This window comes from Phascolarctos cinereus, unplaced genomic scaffold (genome assembly GCF_003287225.1).
Source record: "Phascolarctos cinereus isolate Bilbo 61053 unplaced genomic scaffold, phaCin_HiC Scaffold_7;HRSCAF=346, whole genome shotgun sequence".
Classification (NCBI taxonomy): Eukaryota; Metazoa; Chordata; class Mammalia; order Diprotodontia; family Phascolarctidae; genus Phascolarctos; species Phascolarctos cinereus.
Genome location: NW_027556180.1, coordinates 9,134,662 through 9,151,661, shown reverse-complemented (window position 1 = coordinate 9,151,661; position 17,000 = coordinate 9,134,662). Strand labels below are relative to the sequence as shown.

The following is a 17,000-nucleotide window of genomic DNA, read 5'->3' as shown; positions in this document are numbered from 1 at the left end:
TGCCACCACTGTGAGTCTATTTTCACAACAACAAATTGTGTAAACTTATAGCAACCCAGAAGGATGTTGTGCACATCAACGGAGACAAAGGTCATTCACAACATTAGATTATAGTTTTATAGTTGGAAATGTCCTTCAGGCGCATACTCAGAGAATCTAAATCAGAAAGGACATGAAGGGTCACGTTTCCCCCTTCCCAAAAACAGAATCAAAATTGTTCGTACAATGTTCTTGATGAGTAATTAAAATTCTGCATTTACTGTTCACTATCTAGGTCACCTGGGATGGATCCCATTCCTTTCATTGGCTGTCAGTTCCCTCACTTGTAAGATTTTGGGGCTAGACTACATGATCTCCCAGGTCCCTTTCTGCTATTTGAATGTTCAGTCCTTTCAAGCTCTCCTTTCCTTAGGGAGTTAAAAACCAACATGCTAGAGACCTTTTTTAATTTTTCTTTTGCATCAGTCAGGCATAAATAACTGGAATGATTGCAATGATGAGTCCAGTGACTGTCCACCAGTGCTGCTAGCAAATTGCACCATTCTGCAGTATGGTTTTTCTTGTACGCTGCGTTTGCAAGCAATTGATAGGTAGTCACTTGCTGCTTTCTTGCACTGCCTTTTTTCCTGAGTGGAGGGAGTATAGCATCCTTGTTGACACGTGTTTTATTTTGAAGAGAATATTATGCATCAGGTCTGAAATCCATAGCCTTCATCTCTCAGAGCCCTGTGTTCCTGTCTTCCAGCTGAGAGAAACTAATTCACCATCTTGTGTTGTAAACACTCACTCATTTTAACTGATTACACCTCCAACGAGGCTCCAATCACTGAAATTACTAATTGCTATGCCTTATACATCAAAGAGTGAATCCTGAATAATTAACCCCAAATAAAATTAGATGAATTGGCCCTTTTAATTAGGGTCCCTGCTGCTGTTTGTTCTGAGCTTCCTTTTCTTACTGTTAAGAGACTTTTAGAATGATTAAAACTGTTGTAGACTTAAACAGCCAGTGACCTTTTAATACAATATAAATCCATAAAAGCAATATTTCAGCTAGCAGGTGGTGACGGAAATTTTTAGTGCAAGTACCTGACAGCTTCAATGGTAGTTTTAAAAACATGCATATGGTCCATCTGAAAGGGAGGAAGGAAAGAAAGAAGGAAGGAGGAAAGGAAGAAAAAAAGAAGAGAGGAAGGAAATGAGTGCCTCTTTGCAGAATTTGATTTTTCTGAAGTATTTTCACATTTGTCTATTTATGTTGGATAGAAGGCCTAGAAAGGGATAGATTACTTTTTAAATGGAATATTTCAACATAAATAGCAACTAAGATGTCATTATAAGGTCCTAGATTTGGAGCAGAAAAGGACCTAAGGAGTGATCCGGTCTAACTCAGATGAAGAAACAGACGCAGAGAGCTTAAGAGACTCACTCTGGTCCTTTAATCTTACTTTAATGGTGAATTCCTCCTGATACATGTGTTTGAGGATGTTATTACACTCTTTGAGCCAAAGAGCCTTGCCAAATCTCCTGGATGAGGTCCATAAACCCTTAAAAGATTGAGGTCTTACCATCCACAGAAGAGAAGCCAAGTGGATGAAGAGTGCCTATTGTCCAGCCTGTGGCATGAAGTTAGATGGCCATCTTCTGGAGCCTGTGTATGGCACACACATATGTTTGTTTAATTTATAGTACACAAAGTGATATGTATGCACACATGTATGTATGTATGTATGTATACATGCGATGGTTATATGCATACCTGTTTATGTGTGTATAAATTATACAAATGCACAAAAGCTAATGATTAAATAGGAGAGGGAGAGTGCACTGGGTTGCCTTTTTGAAATTAAAAGTTCTGTTAATGTTTCATCCTTTGTGAGAAGCCTTTCTCCATCCTCATGAATGCCAGTGCTTTTTCTCTGAGATTATCTCTAATTTATCATAGATCTGTATATAAACATGCATGTGTAGATACATAGATGATAGAGATTGAAATTCAAAGTGATTAACATTGGTAAAGCATCTGCTGTGTGCAGGCAGTGTTCTGAAAGCTGACTGCGGAGGCAAGGAGATCCAAAAGATGACCCTTGCCCTCAGGGAGCTACCTTTCCAATGCAGGAGAACACCCAAAAGGGAGCTGAAAAGCTATGGGGAGGGGGGAAGTGGGACCACCATTGTGCCATGATGTCCCCTGGAATGGAAACCAAGCAGAGCTGCTGGGAGAAAGCGAGAGTTCCCTGGAAAGTTCGGAGTCCTCGGTGTATAAGGCTTTGTGGAGAGTTTATCGGTCCACTCTTGAGCCCTTCATCAGAGGGGAAGAGGCAATGTGATGAGATATCGCATGGTCAATTTTATCCTGGGTGGGTGGGGGGAGAGGATGTTCAATGGAGTAGAAGCCAAGCAGAGCTGCTGATGAAAAATGGAGAGACAGATGGGGAAGGAAGGGAATACACGTTTATATAGTGCTCACTGTGTACGAGGCTTTGCGCTAAGAGCCGACAAATATCATCTCATTTGATTCTCACAACAACCCTGTAAGGTAGGTGCTATAGGGGGGGAGCTCACCATTTTACACTTGAGGAAACTGAGGCAAATACAAGTTAAGTGACTTATGCAGTGTCACATGACTAGTGTCTGAGGCCAGATTTGAACACTGAGCTTTCTAAATCTAGACCCAGGACTCTATCCATTGTGTCACCTATGTAGATATAAATTTAGAAACAGAGACATAAATCTCTATATTTACATATATAATATGTGTATACATATCTCCATGTCATCTCCATCTGTATCTATATCATCGGTATCTCAATTGTATATAGCTGTTTACAGGTTGTCTTAGACTGAGTTTCTGGAGAGTAGGATCTTCTTTTTGCCTGTTTTTGTATCCTGGTACATAGTAAGTGCCTAATAAATGCTTGTGGACATGGTTTACCTCTGATTTTCTCCTACCTAAAGGCCTTCCTTCCTAACATCAGTATTCCCTCATTGTTGTTGAAGGCCTGGGGAAGGACAGGAGAGGGATACAAGTGGGGTGTCCCCTGTGAGATTTGGAACACGATGGTCTTTAGCCTGGGCTAGGAAGCAGGGAAACCATCATGGTCATGCTTCAGGGCAGCTTCTGTGTCCTGAGGTTGGTGGATCAGAGCTACTCATGTGTTAACACAAAGGGAGGGGTTCAAGTCTTCCTGGTATCAAATAGGTTTTACACTGTTGAGTCCCAGGTGTTAGCCAGCAATCTCCTTGGAAACCGGAAGATTTCATATATAGAAAATACTGATTTTGGAAGTTCTAGACAAGTCAGGGGTAGGAGGAAAGGGCTATTAGGCAAAGGAATATACTACCTTTGGAACAGAGGAAATCAGCTGGCAAAATCAGAGTAACAACACCAACAGATTCCCCGGGGCCACACCAATAGGTTGTATGGGTTCAGCTGAGATGTGGACTAGGGAGGTCCCCTTTTCGGAGGAGTTTAGGAAATACTTCGCCACATCTCTGCATGTACCCCCTCCCCCAATAAAGCATTTCTTACTCCTTAGAATTTGTCATGCTTGAGGGCAGAAAGGTTTCCGGTTGTGAGTGCCTTAGGAGGACTGGACCTCTGTCTCCAGATGACAAGGTCCTGCCACAAAACTGAGAGTTGTTGTACAGCAAGAGATAGACACGTTCTGAGTCTTTCCTTATGGATAATGAAACATTGTATCTTCAGGGCTTATCTTTTTCTGCAACATGAAATTATTATTATGACTTTAATTTCAGTTTTAAGCCGAAAGGAATCAGCAGTTCAATCGTTGTTACAGGGCCTTGAGCTTTCCTGGGAACGCACTGAAAATTGAAGTGTGAGCCTCCACTCATTGTCCCACTTACTTGATGGATATGTCTCTGTAAGTCAGAATGTGTTGAGTGTGGTTTGCTGTTTGGGTAGCAATTATTTTGTTTTTGCAAGACAAATGAGACTCCGTTCATTCAGCAGTGCAGCCTGGCTCCAGTTCATTTGCAGAACTCGGCTCAGCTCGTCCTTTCATATTATTTGAAATCTATTCAATATTTTCAGCTGAGGCATTAGATATTTATTCAACAAATGGACCCCCTGGAAGCCACAGTGTGCTGGCAAAATACAGGCCTTTCGGATCTGATTCACTAGCGTGTCTCAACCTCACCTTGGCAATTTACAGGTGATAGAAACCGAGAGTTGTTTAACAGAAGCATGGCCCAGAGCTTTGAGAAGAGCCTGGGCCCAAAATGAAAATGTTCCGATGGGGATGAGGGAGTGCTCATGTGCTTTAGGGATAGCGGCATTTCTTCTCTTCCCTAGGAGGAACTCAAAGCATCTCTCAAAGGCCTTCCATGAACAGATCACGCAGCTGTTAATTAATTACGAGTTTGCTTGCACAAGGTGACCCATTTAAAACAGATCTTTATTCTTAGCACTGTTGCCCTTTTGTTCCTGTGAAAAGGGCTTAGCAGGAGTGTAGGGGACGGGAAGCTTGAGATGAATTAGGAGTATACCCTGCTTATACTGAAAAGTAATCTGAATTTTGTCTATGTTAAGAGTCAGAGCCCTGAGTGAGGCAACTGATTGATTAGAGTATGGCACCCACATCTGGGCAGTCTATCCCTGGAAATGAGCCCAGAGCAGGACCACTGAACTAGTGGCTGAGCTAAAGAGCACATCACGCAATGGATGGCTTTGAAGGAACCAGAAGAGAGGCCCAAGGAGGGAAGGGATGTATTCCTCTTTGCCTGAAGTGTGTGATCACCAACAAAGTAGGGTATGACTTTGTTTGCTCTGAGATTCTCTGATTCTCTGAATTCTATCTTAGCTCACCAGTTGCTGTGGCTAAACGAGGTTAATTATTCACAGAACCCAGCAGCGATAACTGACATATCCTATCCTGCCTAGTTCAAATTAGGCTCTCTTTTCGGATGTGTTTTTTTGGCTGCTTGTGGCCGATATGGCCCTGGCTCTTCTGTCTGTTCTTTAGACGAGGCCATTCAGGCTCAGCAAGACTAAATGACTCAGTCTGGAGCTGCCCCATTCGTTAGCTGTAGAGCTGAGGCAGACTTGGAATGGCTTAGTCGGTTGGCACCATGGAAACAGAAACGTTCTGAGCAGATCACGGCAGTTTGGTGCTTTTGTGTAGTCGAGGCCGGCAGGGAGTGAATAGATTCGGAAGGCACCAAGAGGTGCTTCAGACGGGGCCTTTTCTCTCTCAGAGACACTCTGTCCAGACTCTAGTGGGAGGGGAGGCTGGTGAGGGTGGTGTGGGTTTTTTAGTGTTCTTGTTGTGGCTGGCTCCTTTATTTATTTGAAGCTTGGCTCGCTCCTTATTTCTGGGTAACTAATCAACAAACATTTATTAAGCACCTACTAGGTGCCAGGCACTAGGGGTACCAGAACAAAGATGAAAAGTCCCTGCCCTGAAGGACCTTGTATTTTATTGGGATGGGGACAGCATGCGCATGTGTGTGCACGTGTGCACATGAGCGTGTGCATGTAGATGTGTGCATGGGTGTGTATGTGTGTGTTAAATTCAAAGTAGTTGGTCAGAGAAAATATTGGCTGCTGGGAGAAGGGGAAGGATAGTCTTCTTATAGCACGTGATGCTTGAGCTGAGCATTGAAAGAAACCAGGGACACCCAGGTGCCAAAGGACTCAGATCTTATCCCCTCTCCCTAAAAGAACCGGTGTATCCACAGGTGCACCAACTTGCTCTGCCGGTCTACCCTACAACTGTGTTCCTATTGGTCCTTCCCTTGGAAAGGTCGCCAGGAATGGCAGCACCCCTGCTTGTGCCCTATGTGATCCATGCACCTTGGGCAGGTGCTTCAGTGACCTCGTCTTCCTTTTCTTGCCCTGTTCCTTTGGCCGCATTTCATCCCAGTGGCTGCTTTTCCTCCATCGGCTCACTTCCACTGTCATACTTGACCTGCCTGCGACAGACACACAGTAACTAGGTTCTAGGTATAGTAGTGGGACCGTGGGTAGGCTCAGCAGAGGAGAGCTTCAGACTGGCTCCTTCCATGGAGCTGTAGCCAAATCACATCTCCTCACCCTGGGGCATGGACTGCTGCTGTCTCCTGCCATGAGGAAGCAGATGTGTTTCAAGGAAGTGAAGAACCATATAGGCACTGGTGAGGAAGTAATTTCTCACTTCTCGGTAATAAAGAGTCTCAGTTCCTTTAATAGGCCAGTGTGTGTATATGTTCTCTTTCCCAACCCCTTGCCAATTTTCCTTCATTTTCCACATGTTACATAAGTCAGGGAATTATCAGCTGAGCTTAGGAACTAAGTATTACTTAACTGGTCTCTCCTCACACGCCCATGTTCCGCTGCTTCTTGGACGTGAAGCCTCAGTGTGTCATTGTGAGGGAATGGGCCACTATGAACTCTTACTTATTTTCTACATTAGGTGATTCTTGGTTGTAATCCTAGCTTTTTTGCCCTCTGGAAATCATATTCCAAGCCTTCTGATCCTTTAATGTAGAAGCTGGCAAATCTTGTGTTATCCTGACTGTGGCTCCACAATATTTGAATTGTTACTTTTTTTCTGCTTGTAGTATTTATTCTTTGATCTGGGAGGTCTGGAATTTGGCTGTAATATTCTGGGAGTTTTCATTTTGGGATCCCTTTCTGAAGGTGATCAATAGATTTTTTCAATTTTTGTTTTATTCTCTGGTTCTAGAATATCAGTGCAGTTTTCACTGATAATTTATTGAAATGTGATGTCTATTCTTTTTTTATGATCATGACTTTCAGATAGTCTAATAAATCTTAAATTATTTCTCCTGGATCTATTTTCCAGGTCAGTTTTTTAATAAAATATTTTATATTTTCTTCTATTTTTTCATTCTTTTGGTTTTTTTAAAATTGTTTCTTAAAGTCTCAAAGTCATTTTCTCCCACTTATCGAATTTTAACTTTTAAGGAATTATTTTCTTTAGTGAGCTTTTGTACTTCCCTTTCTATTTGGCCAATTCTGCTTCTTAAGGTGTTCTTCTCGTCAGTGAATTTTTGTATATCACTTTTCCATTCAGCCAATTGTGCTTTTCAAGGCCTTCTTCTCTTCAATGAATTGTTGTGCCTCTTTAACATTTGGCTTATTCTATTTTTTTAAGGTTTTATTTTCTTCAGTATTTTTGTCGTTCCTCCTTTACCAAGCTGTTGACTGTTTTTTTTCATGATTTTCTTGCATCACTCTTATTTCTCTTCCCAGTTTTTCCTCTACCTCTCTTATTTAATTTAAAAATCCTTTTTAAGCTCCTTCATGGCCTGAAATAAATTCATATTTTTCTTTGAGGCTTTGGATGCAGGAATTTTGACTTTGTTTTCTTCTTCTCAGTGTGTGTTTTGATTTTCCTTGTCACCATAGTAACCTTCTTTGGTCAGAATTTTTTTCCTGTTTCCTCATTTTCCAGCCTATTTCTTAACTTTTAACTCTATGCTAAAGTGGGCCTCTGCTTCCAAAGTGGAGGAGGTACTGTCCTAAGCTTCAGGTTTTTTGTGCAGCTGTTTTCAGAGATAATACTGGGGATCTATAAGTTTTTGGCTCTTCCAAGGTGCTATGATCTAGGGAGAGGTGTTTTTACTGTTCTCCTGTACTGTGTACTGGTTTGTGAGTGACCAAAAGCAATGTTTCAACCCTGGAACTGTGACCAAGGTCCCTTAGACCCAGGACTGTGACCCAGATCGAAGTGTAGGCAATGTAACAGAATCCTGCCCCTGGTGCCAGCACAGGGCACACTGTAAATATTCTGACCCATTGTCTGATTTCCTTAATATCTGCAGGCTGAGTGGTCTGTAAGCTGTCCGTGCTGCCACTGATTCAGTCACCCCGAGGCCTGCTCCTGGCTCTGTACTGGCTGGTGCAATTGGACTTCTCTCTCACCCTGGTGCAACAGCTCTTTCCTGCCAACCTTCTAAGTTATCTTGGGCTGGAAGGTTGTTTGACTCTGTCTTTTTGTAGGTTCTGCTGCTCTAGAATTTGTTTAGGGCCATTATTTAAAGGTATTTGGAGGGGTTTGGGGGATGCTCACTTGAGTCTCTGCTTTTAGTCCACCACCTTGGCACTGACTCTAGTGGCTTTTTTCTGTGTTGTGTCTGTCAATGAAAATCAGATGTGATCTGCATTTTAGGCACATGTATACTAGAAACATCTGAAAAATAATTAGCTTAGCTTCATTCTAAATTCATATATTTCTAATTTAGGGAAGGAAATGCCCACATACACCACCACCATCATCACCAATAATAATAACAATAGTCAACATTTATCTAGTGCTATCTAGGTTTGTAATCACTTTACAAGTATCCTCTCATTTGATCCACACAACAGCTCTGGGAGGCAGGGGCTGTTATTCTTCCCACTCTACAAATGAGGAAACTGGGGCAAGTCAGTCAATTGACTTGCCCAGGGTCACAAGCTAGTAAATGTCTGAGGCTGAATTTGAACTCTGCTCTTCCTGACTCTAAGCTCAGTGCTCTTTTTATCAGAATCATAAAGGGGCTTCTTGTTCTGATTTGGGCTTGACTGAGGTCTCTTCCAAATCTGAGGTTCTATAATTCTGCGATATTGTCATGTCTTATTATAAATCGTATTGGCAAGCATCAAAGTCCTATAATGATGCCGGTGCTCTTTCTGTCTCGGTCTCTCTCTGTCTGGGTATCTATCTCTGTGGTTTTGTATTTGCCTCTCTTTCTTAGACAGCTGGTGGCGTAGTGGTTAGAGTCCTAGGCCTGGAGTCAGAGAGGGAGATATGAGTTCAAATCTGGCCTCAGACACTTACTACCTGTGTGAACCTGGCTAAGTCACTTAACCTCTGTTGCCTCAGTTTCCGTAATAGCAAAATGGGGATAATAATAGAACCTACCTCACAGGGTTCTTATGAGAATCAAACGAAATAGTATTTGTAAAATGTACTTAGCAGAGTGCTTGGCACAGAATATGCACTAGATAAATGCTTATTTATTCTCTCTCTCTCTCTTTGTCTCCCCCTTCCTTCTCTCTTGCTTCCTCCATCCCTCCTTTCATCTTGCCTCTCTTCTCTGTCTCTCTCTTTCCCCCTCTGTCCTTTCTTTCCTCTTCTCTTCTCTTCTCTTCTCTTCTCTTCTCTTCTCTTCTCTTCTCTTCTCTTCTCTTCTCTTCTCTTCTCTTCTCTTCTCTTCTCTTCTCTTCTCTTCTCTTCTTCTCACACTCTCCCCATCTTTCTTTCTTTTTCTCTCTAAATGTATAGATGTAACATATGTGTATATGTGTGTGTGTGTGTGTGTGTGTATATATATATATATATATATGTATATATGTATGTATATAATAGAAATGTGTGTATGTATGAGTATATTCCTATCCATACGTATTTAGTCCCAGCAGTAGCACCCTCTGTGAGTTTTGGTTTCTGCTCTACAACCTCATGATCATCGCTGTCATTATCTCTTTTTTTGGTGGGGGGTTGCAGGAGGCAGAAGGGCTCTTCATCCATTTAGAATGTTCTCCTCCACCATCTGCTCTTGACATCAGCTCCTTTGGCTGTGCTGCTGCCTCGGCTGGGAGCTGGACACCCCCTCTCCCTGCCCTGGACTGCCCCCTTTCACCTGGGTTTTTTTTTAATGTGCTCAGGGATCAAATTCACGGCAAGAAAAACTTTTGAGAAAGGAGAAAAAGCATCCATGCACAAGGGGAAGAAATCCGCCTTATGTCTCCCTCGCCCCCTTTGCAGATTAATCTGTTATCCTATGAATTGAATTGGCAACAGTCTGGTCCTGTGAGTCCCCTCCTCTTACCCCTTCTGGAAATGCCATTTGTTGGCTGAATGATGAAGTGAAATGCATGGCCATCCATCACCTGGGCTTGACAGATCCCCCAAGACGGTGGAATTTTGGTAAGGGAGCCCTTACACAATGACCCAGCCTGGATGCAGCCAGCCCTGGAGGTCAGCTGAGGACCTTGGCAGTCGCAAGGCCATGTAGGAAATAGCCATCCACGCATGGCTCCTCCTGCCTGGTGGGGGATTTGGAGCTCACCTTCCCAGAAGTTAGTACTCAGGAAAGACAGGGGTGTGTTGGGGGAAAATGTGCAAAAAATGCTGGGGATAAAGTGCCTCATGAGCAAGGCCACAGGTTGTGGATAGAAGATTTGTGTTTTTACCCAGAAACGGAGCCTGGGCTGAGTGCCTTGTGAGAGGGAAGGCCCTCACTTACAGACAGGGCGGGTGTGGCCCTTTTCTTTCCTGTTCCTGGGAATGCATTCTTCAGGGTCTGGAGAAGCAAAAAACTACCTGGGCTCCCTAGGTGCTCATGCAAGCAGGCCACAATCTGTCAGTCCCATAGTCTGAGAGCCCAGTGGCACATCAGAGGCTGTCTGGTACACCCTGGATGGGAGAGGCATCCTCACTCTAAGACATCAGTGCAAGCCATCTCTGTCAGCCTCAGACCCTTGTGGAGTGTGTGTGTGTGTGTGTGTGTGTGTGTGTGTGTGTGTGTGTGTGTAAGCAAACAATGATGAATCGCTACATTGAGAAGGGGCAGGGAATGGCTATCATTTCCCCTGCATTTGAAGTTGGGACATTTAAAAGTTACTCCTAAATACCTTGGCTCCTGCGCAATGTCATGGCCAATAGATGACCAGTTAATAGTTAGCTAGCTATAAACCAAGGCAAGCCTGCCTGCCATACTGAATGGATTATTGGTCTTCTCTGAGCCTCAGTCTCCTCTTCTTTAAAATGGACCTCGGTTGTCCCTTCCAGCGCTGGTGCCAGGGTCCTGGATCCCGTGATATCAGGATCTTCTTAAGACTGAGAAGACTTTAGGGCCTGCCTGCTGACCGTAGGCATTTCTATTCTTGCCAAGTCCCTGGTAAGCCCTGTCCTTCTTAATTCTATGTGTTGCCTTCCAATACAAAAATCAAGTTCTTTCATCAGTTTCTAGGGGAGATCTCCCAGAGAGTATATGCTCCCTGAGGGCAGGAACCGTGTGTCTTTCCAGGGCTGCGTCCAGTGTGGGGCACACTGGTGTCCGAGGTGCACCCATGCAGGCTGACACCTTCTCTCTGACTTAGTCATGCATACGTGCATGCTTCCCTGGGCCATCCTTAGTTACCGAGGCCCCTAATGCATTCGGCTATGCCTGCAAACATTTCTCTGCTCGGTGTCTACCTGCCTCCTACTTACCTTCCTTCTACCTACTTCCCTCGCTGCCAAGTTCCAGTAGTGCAATTTCCCTTGTGGGACGATGGTCTAGAAGGAAAGGACCTGCCATAGTTCTTGGGTTGCAGCTCATCTGTGCTTTGTCACTGCAGGCCTCTAGTCCTGGCCATGTCCCTTGGGCTCGGTAAAGCTTATTTCACAGAACAGGGCAAAAGTCAAACGTGGAGATGCTAACCTGGGTCTTCTCCCAGCAGTCCAGTACTGGGGAGAGTGCTCTGCCAGCACTGGTGGCCTGAAAGCTCCAGGGGATCGGGGACGGTCTCACGTCCATCTTTGTGTCCCTGACACTGAGCTGTGCCCGGCACGCAGCAGGCACTCGAAATCACCTCCACCCTTGTCTGATCAAAGGACAAATAGCTCAGCACTCATAAAGATACTTTGTGCTCTCAAGAAGACAGGCTTTGTTGATTCATTTATTGGTAATAATCATTAATTCCGTGAGCCCTGCTTCAGAGGTCTTCTCCAACTGTCTTGCCTCTGAGACTCTGAATATCTTAGGGTTATAGATTTAGAGTGGGAAAGGACAAGACCCTCACTGTAAAGAACAGATAACAGTAGCCCTGGGACATGGCCTTGGCCAGGGTCCCACAGGGAGGTAGCAGCAGAGCTGAGTTTTCAACTGACATGAGTCCGAAGGTGATAAATGTAAATTGCTTTGTAATCCTTCAAATGCCGTGTAAATGCTAGCTATCAGCATCATCAGCATCACTCCTCCTCCTCCTTCTGTTCCTCCTCTTCCTTCTCCTTCTCCACCTCTCCCCACTCTTCCTCTCATTTTGTGTGACTCCAAGCCCAGGGTCCTTTCAATTCTTCTATTTGGAGATATTAAGTCCTTATAGCTAGAAAATAGTAAGAGACCGAGTAACTCTCATCGCTGCCTTCAAAAGAGCAGGATGAGATTGGGCCCATCCTGACTGTGTTTGCATTTTTTTTAACTCCAGGTGACTTTCTGCCCCCTCCACCTCCACCTCTGGATGACATTGGCAGTCTACCACCTGGCCCTGGCTCCTTCCCCCCACCTCCACCACTCGATGAAGGTGTTTTCAATGTGCAGGTAAGTTCTGGCTCATTGGGTCAACAAATCCTTCTCAGAAAGCACCACCATCAGCAACTGTGATTCTGGGAGGGACAAACATCAGGAAACAGGCAAAGGGAGTGTTTCAAACCCACAAACACCTCCTAGTTAACTGTAGACCTGATGCCCAACTTTCACCTCCTTCGGAGTCCCTCCTGCTGCCAGCTGTCTGTTCGCCCTGCACCCTGGCGTCCTAGGATTCCCACGTTCCATGGTTTGGTTTGGACCACGGTACTGGTTATTCAGGAAGAGTCTTTGACAAGTGTGAGATTCTCATTTTCCTAGGGCAGTGTTTAGCTGTCTGCTGTTTGTTGCTTGTTTTCTTTGCCCACAAAAGTTGCTTTTCATTTTCTGGTAAGTGGATGAGGATAATGGAGTCTGTCAGCAGAAGGGATGCTCACAGCTCGAGGCCCTGAATGCTGTCCCAGAATTTTCATCCTTCATAGTCAGTAACATCTATTCAGAAGACTTCTCTTCTGTGGGCCAGATTTAGGTAGGTAGAGGCTCACTGAGGGCTCCTCAAGTCCGAGGCACTGAAAAGAGCTGAGTCCAAAGAGCAATGTTTTCTACTGGAGGTCTTCCTTTGTTTGGTGGTATCTGCTTTGCTCTAGGCAAGGTCACCAATGGCAAGCTGAGAGTGGTAATTTCCAGAATTCATCTTTGTCAAAGGGAAGATACTGCATAGTAGAAAATAATCAATAGCGTAATGGCATCACATCCTGTCTGCCCTCTCCTTTTACATAGAAAGAAAAGTGAGCAAATTAATAAATAAACAAATGAATGAATAAATATAATTATATCTATCAGTTCAAATTTCTTCACATTTTTAATCTTTGTTCATCTTATCTATCTTTATTCACCTTTTCTCTCTCTCTGTTTCTGTCTGTCTGTCCCTCTCTCTGTCTCTCTCTCTCTCTCTCTGTCTGTTTATACTGTAACATGGTTAGGAATACAAAGAAGAGGAAATTAGTTTGATATGTGAACAGTTTTGTCTCTGTGTTCCTAGGGTCTAAGAAACAGTGGGTGCTTAATGCTTGCTCATAATTTCTATCAGATTTAATGGGGGCTACATCGGTGGGGAGATTTTTTCCCCAAAACAAAATATACATCTTTGATCCGTTGGTCACAACAACCTATTCTTGCCCCACCCCACCATCTTTATAGTCATGACTTGTAAAAGATAGCATGTGATCGAATGCTGTGTCATTTCAATCTAATTGACACAATGCTGCAATGACACATAGGACAAGAAAACATTGAAGATGGCAAACTGTGATGAATCGTTGTCTGTCACAGAGAGCACGTCATTGTACTAACTTGCCTTTTCTTGGTCAGATGTGGTGAACTTACAGGTGCAGACTATTGCTGACCCCTATAGGGATGCCATTTTGTTAGTTAGAGCTCATTTGGGCCACCCCTCTGCTCTTCAGGTGGAAGGTTGAAATATTGACTGTGATGGCAGCTCTTTCCATCTCAGACACCACTGGGCAAGCCATGGGATATTTCTGGGCTTCAGTTTCCTCATTAAAGACAGGAAGAATGGTGCCATAGATGAAATTATTCATTGACAAGCTTTTTGTTTCTAAATAAGTACTGGAAATAAAGTAGCTAGGTGCCAATAAATTAGGGACTGGCTACAGATGCATTGTGCTATATGTTTGGGATGACATCTCACCATGAAGTTAAAAAAAAGTGACAAATATATAAAATTCAGAGACCTATGGGAAGAATTCTGAACTGATGGAGAGTGAAGAATCTGTGAAACATGATGGACGGTGACACTGGTGATGGAAATAGAACATTCAAAATTGTGATGAGCAGACGTGGCCCCTGAGAAAGATGGAGGAAATCCATTGCCATCCTTTCATTGTAGAGGTGTAGGAACTGTCTGTGGGACATCCTGTTTACCCCGTCATACTGAATTGTTGTGTTGGTTAGTGCTCTTGAACCCTGCCTTCTTTCTTTTCTTCTTTCTTTTCTTCCTTCCCTTTTTCTCTTTCTTTTTCTTCATCTCCCTCCTTCCTTCCTTCCTTCCTTTTCCTTGGGCAAGGAGGTACAAAAAGATTTATTGGGAAATAAATGTTATGGAAAATCCAAAGATAGAAGAAGGAGGGCATTAAAATGAGGAGGTTGGGTTACAAATCCCCTGAAACCCCTTCCAGCTCCGGATTTATTATTCCAGTCACTCCTGCGCCACAGTGTTCTGATACCCTGGGGCCTAATGTGACCTCGCCCACCTTTGAATGTGTTTCACCTTGCAGAGGCTGGCCCTGTGGCTCCAAGACCTTTGGTCATGGAAACTTTCCCTTCCCCACCACCTCCACCAGCCAAATTAACCCAGAGTCCTTGTGGTGCTCACCTAGAACACGACCAGAATGCATGGCCTTGGAGTGGTCAGATTTCCCTACCAAGACAGATTTCCATGGAAACATACCACAGTGGTGACTAAAGTGTTGATGTCTGCCAGGTGCCTTTTTTGGGTGCCTCTGAGGCCCTGGGTCAGCAAGCCCTGGAAAGTTTGCCAGTCTATTTGAGACCATGGTAGCCACAGATTCCTTTGGGATTATTTAGTTCTTCAAACCCTCAACATGTGGGTCAGTGGCATGGCTGAGTATTTTTATTAGGCAGGCAGTAGGACTCTGTGGACCCTGCCTGCCTGTCAGAAGGCTGGTCTTGGACATGAGTCATCTGATGATAGCATCCAGGGAAAAGGAGGGAGAATTCAGGGATGCACAGATTGGTAAGAAGCAGCAGCGTTTTGTTCTGTACGGGCAGTTCTCTGGTATACCTTGAATACTTTGAAGCTGCAAGATGGCAGTCTCTCTTGGACATGTTTTTTTAATAGAACAGAGAGAGAGAGAGAGAGAGAGAGAGAGAGAGAGAGAGAGAGAGAGAGAGAGAGATGCAGACACAGACAGAGAAAAAGAGAGATGGAGATAGAGACAGAGAGAAGGCTCATCAGTTTAGATTTGGAAGAGAACTGAAAAACCATAGTCTAATCTCTTTATTTTACTTCTGTGGAAACTGAGGCCTGGAGAGGGAAAGTGAGTCACTCAAGGTTACCCACCTAATAAGTGTGATAAGAATGATTTCAACAGAGGGAGGGGGGAACGATGGGAAAGGGGGATAAGAGCAAGATCAGGGTGAAGAGGACAAGAGGAAAAGAGAGGAAGAGACATGGTTAAGGAAAAGAGAAAAGAAAGCAAGACGAAAGCAGAGGAACTATCCCGTTTCCCCCTCATCCCCAAGAGTTCTTAAACTGAGGTCCCTTCTTTGTGTTTTTCTTTCCATTCTTACATTTGGATAAATATTTCCATAAAACTGGCTTCCTTTGTAAGCTTCTGTGCTTTACTCATTATTCTGAAAAAGAGGCCTTGGACTGTGCTGGACTCAGAAAGGTTCTGTGGAACACACACACAAACACACACATGCACATGTCTACAAATACTCTCATGCACACTCACACACCCCTCAATGACCATCCCATTTCCACATCTACCAAAGAGCTTGAAAGATTCATGTGAAGGACTTCATTCATAGGGTGCTTGCAGGTGTGCAGCACCCTCAACACATCCCATATCCTCTACCTGATAATAAACCTATTATTCTCATCCCTATTTCACAGATGAGGAAATTGAGGGTCAAAGAGGTTAATGCCCACATGGCTACTAAGTGTCTGGGGGGGAATTTGAACCAAGGTCTTCCTGAATCCAAGTCCAGCCATTGAACCAGCTAAGTTTGTGTTCATTGGTTTAGCTAAAGCAAAACATGTACGATTGGGCTTCAAGCACATCTGACCATCTCAGTGTTTTAGGAGATGGCATCTCCTTCCCCTTTTGTCTTCTTGCTGCAAATTCCTGAGTGACACCATCTAGAGGGATTTTCCTTCATAAAACTGACTTTGTAGTTGTGCCTAGCACGTAATAGATGCTTAAAAAAATACTTGTAGATTGTTGATGAATTTATTTAGAGTTGTTTTTGTTCAGTTATTTCGGTCATGCCCAACTCTCCATGACCTCATTTGGAGTTTTCTTGGCAGAGATACTGGAGTGGTTTCTTATTGCCTTTTCCAGCTCATTTTGCAGATGAGGAAACTGAGGCAGACAGGGTTAAGTGACTTACCCAGAGTGACACAGCTAGTAAATATCTGAGGCCAGATTTGAACTCAGGTCTTCTGGGTCCAGCCCTGGTGCCTATCCTCTATATCACCTAGCTGCCCCTAGCTGATTTAGAGTAGCAATAGCATATTCTTTTCCAACATTTTCCAAGAGTGGTAGCTTGGTGTAATGAAAAGAGTCCTGGACTTGGAGTGATGGTGTCTCATGCTCAGGAGGTGTGTGATCTTGGCCAAGTCAGTCTCTCCTAGCCTCACTTTTGTCCTCTATACTATACATATATGTGGCCTCTGAGCCTTGATCCAGGTCCACAGCTGTGATACCTAGATCCCTTTGACTAGGAATTAGAGTTGCCTTAATGTTTACAACTTGTCTACTTTATAAGAACCATTAAATAGCTTTGATAAGCTATGGACACTTGGACTGGAGGTCTACAGGGATGGCAGCCGTGCTGCCAAAGGTGAAGGAATATTTTTCGTGTCTTAGACCCCTTGAGAAGTCTGCTAAGACCTGTGGAGCTTTTTTTTTTTAGAATAATATGTTTAAATGTATAAAACAAAATTCATACAAAAGGTATTGTGATATAATTTTTTATTTATCATTTATCTC

The 17,000-nt window shown here is 43.7% G+C and overlaps 1 protein-coding gene across 6 annotated transcripts in view; it reads left to right on the top strand.

The window, feature by feature from the left end:
• The window catches only part of LPP (LIM domain containing preferred translocation partner in lipoma), a 709,534-nt gene that overhangs the window by 297,075 nt on the left and 395,459 nt on the right, over positions 1 to 17,000 (top strand). For all 6 annotated transcript variants that reach the window (XM_020989038.2, XM_020989040.2, XM_078147348.1 and 3 more), the window contains one exon: positions 12,143 to 12,255. In XM_020989038.2, the coding sequence (XP_020844697.1) occupies positions 12,143 to 12,255 (113 nt within the window). The remainder of the gene's footprint in view (positions 1 to 12,142; positions 12,256 to 17,000) is intronic.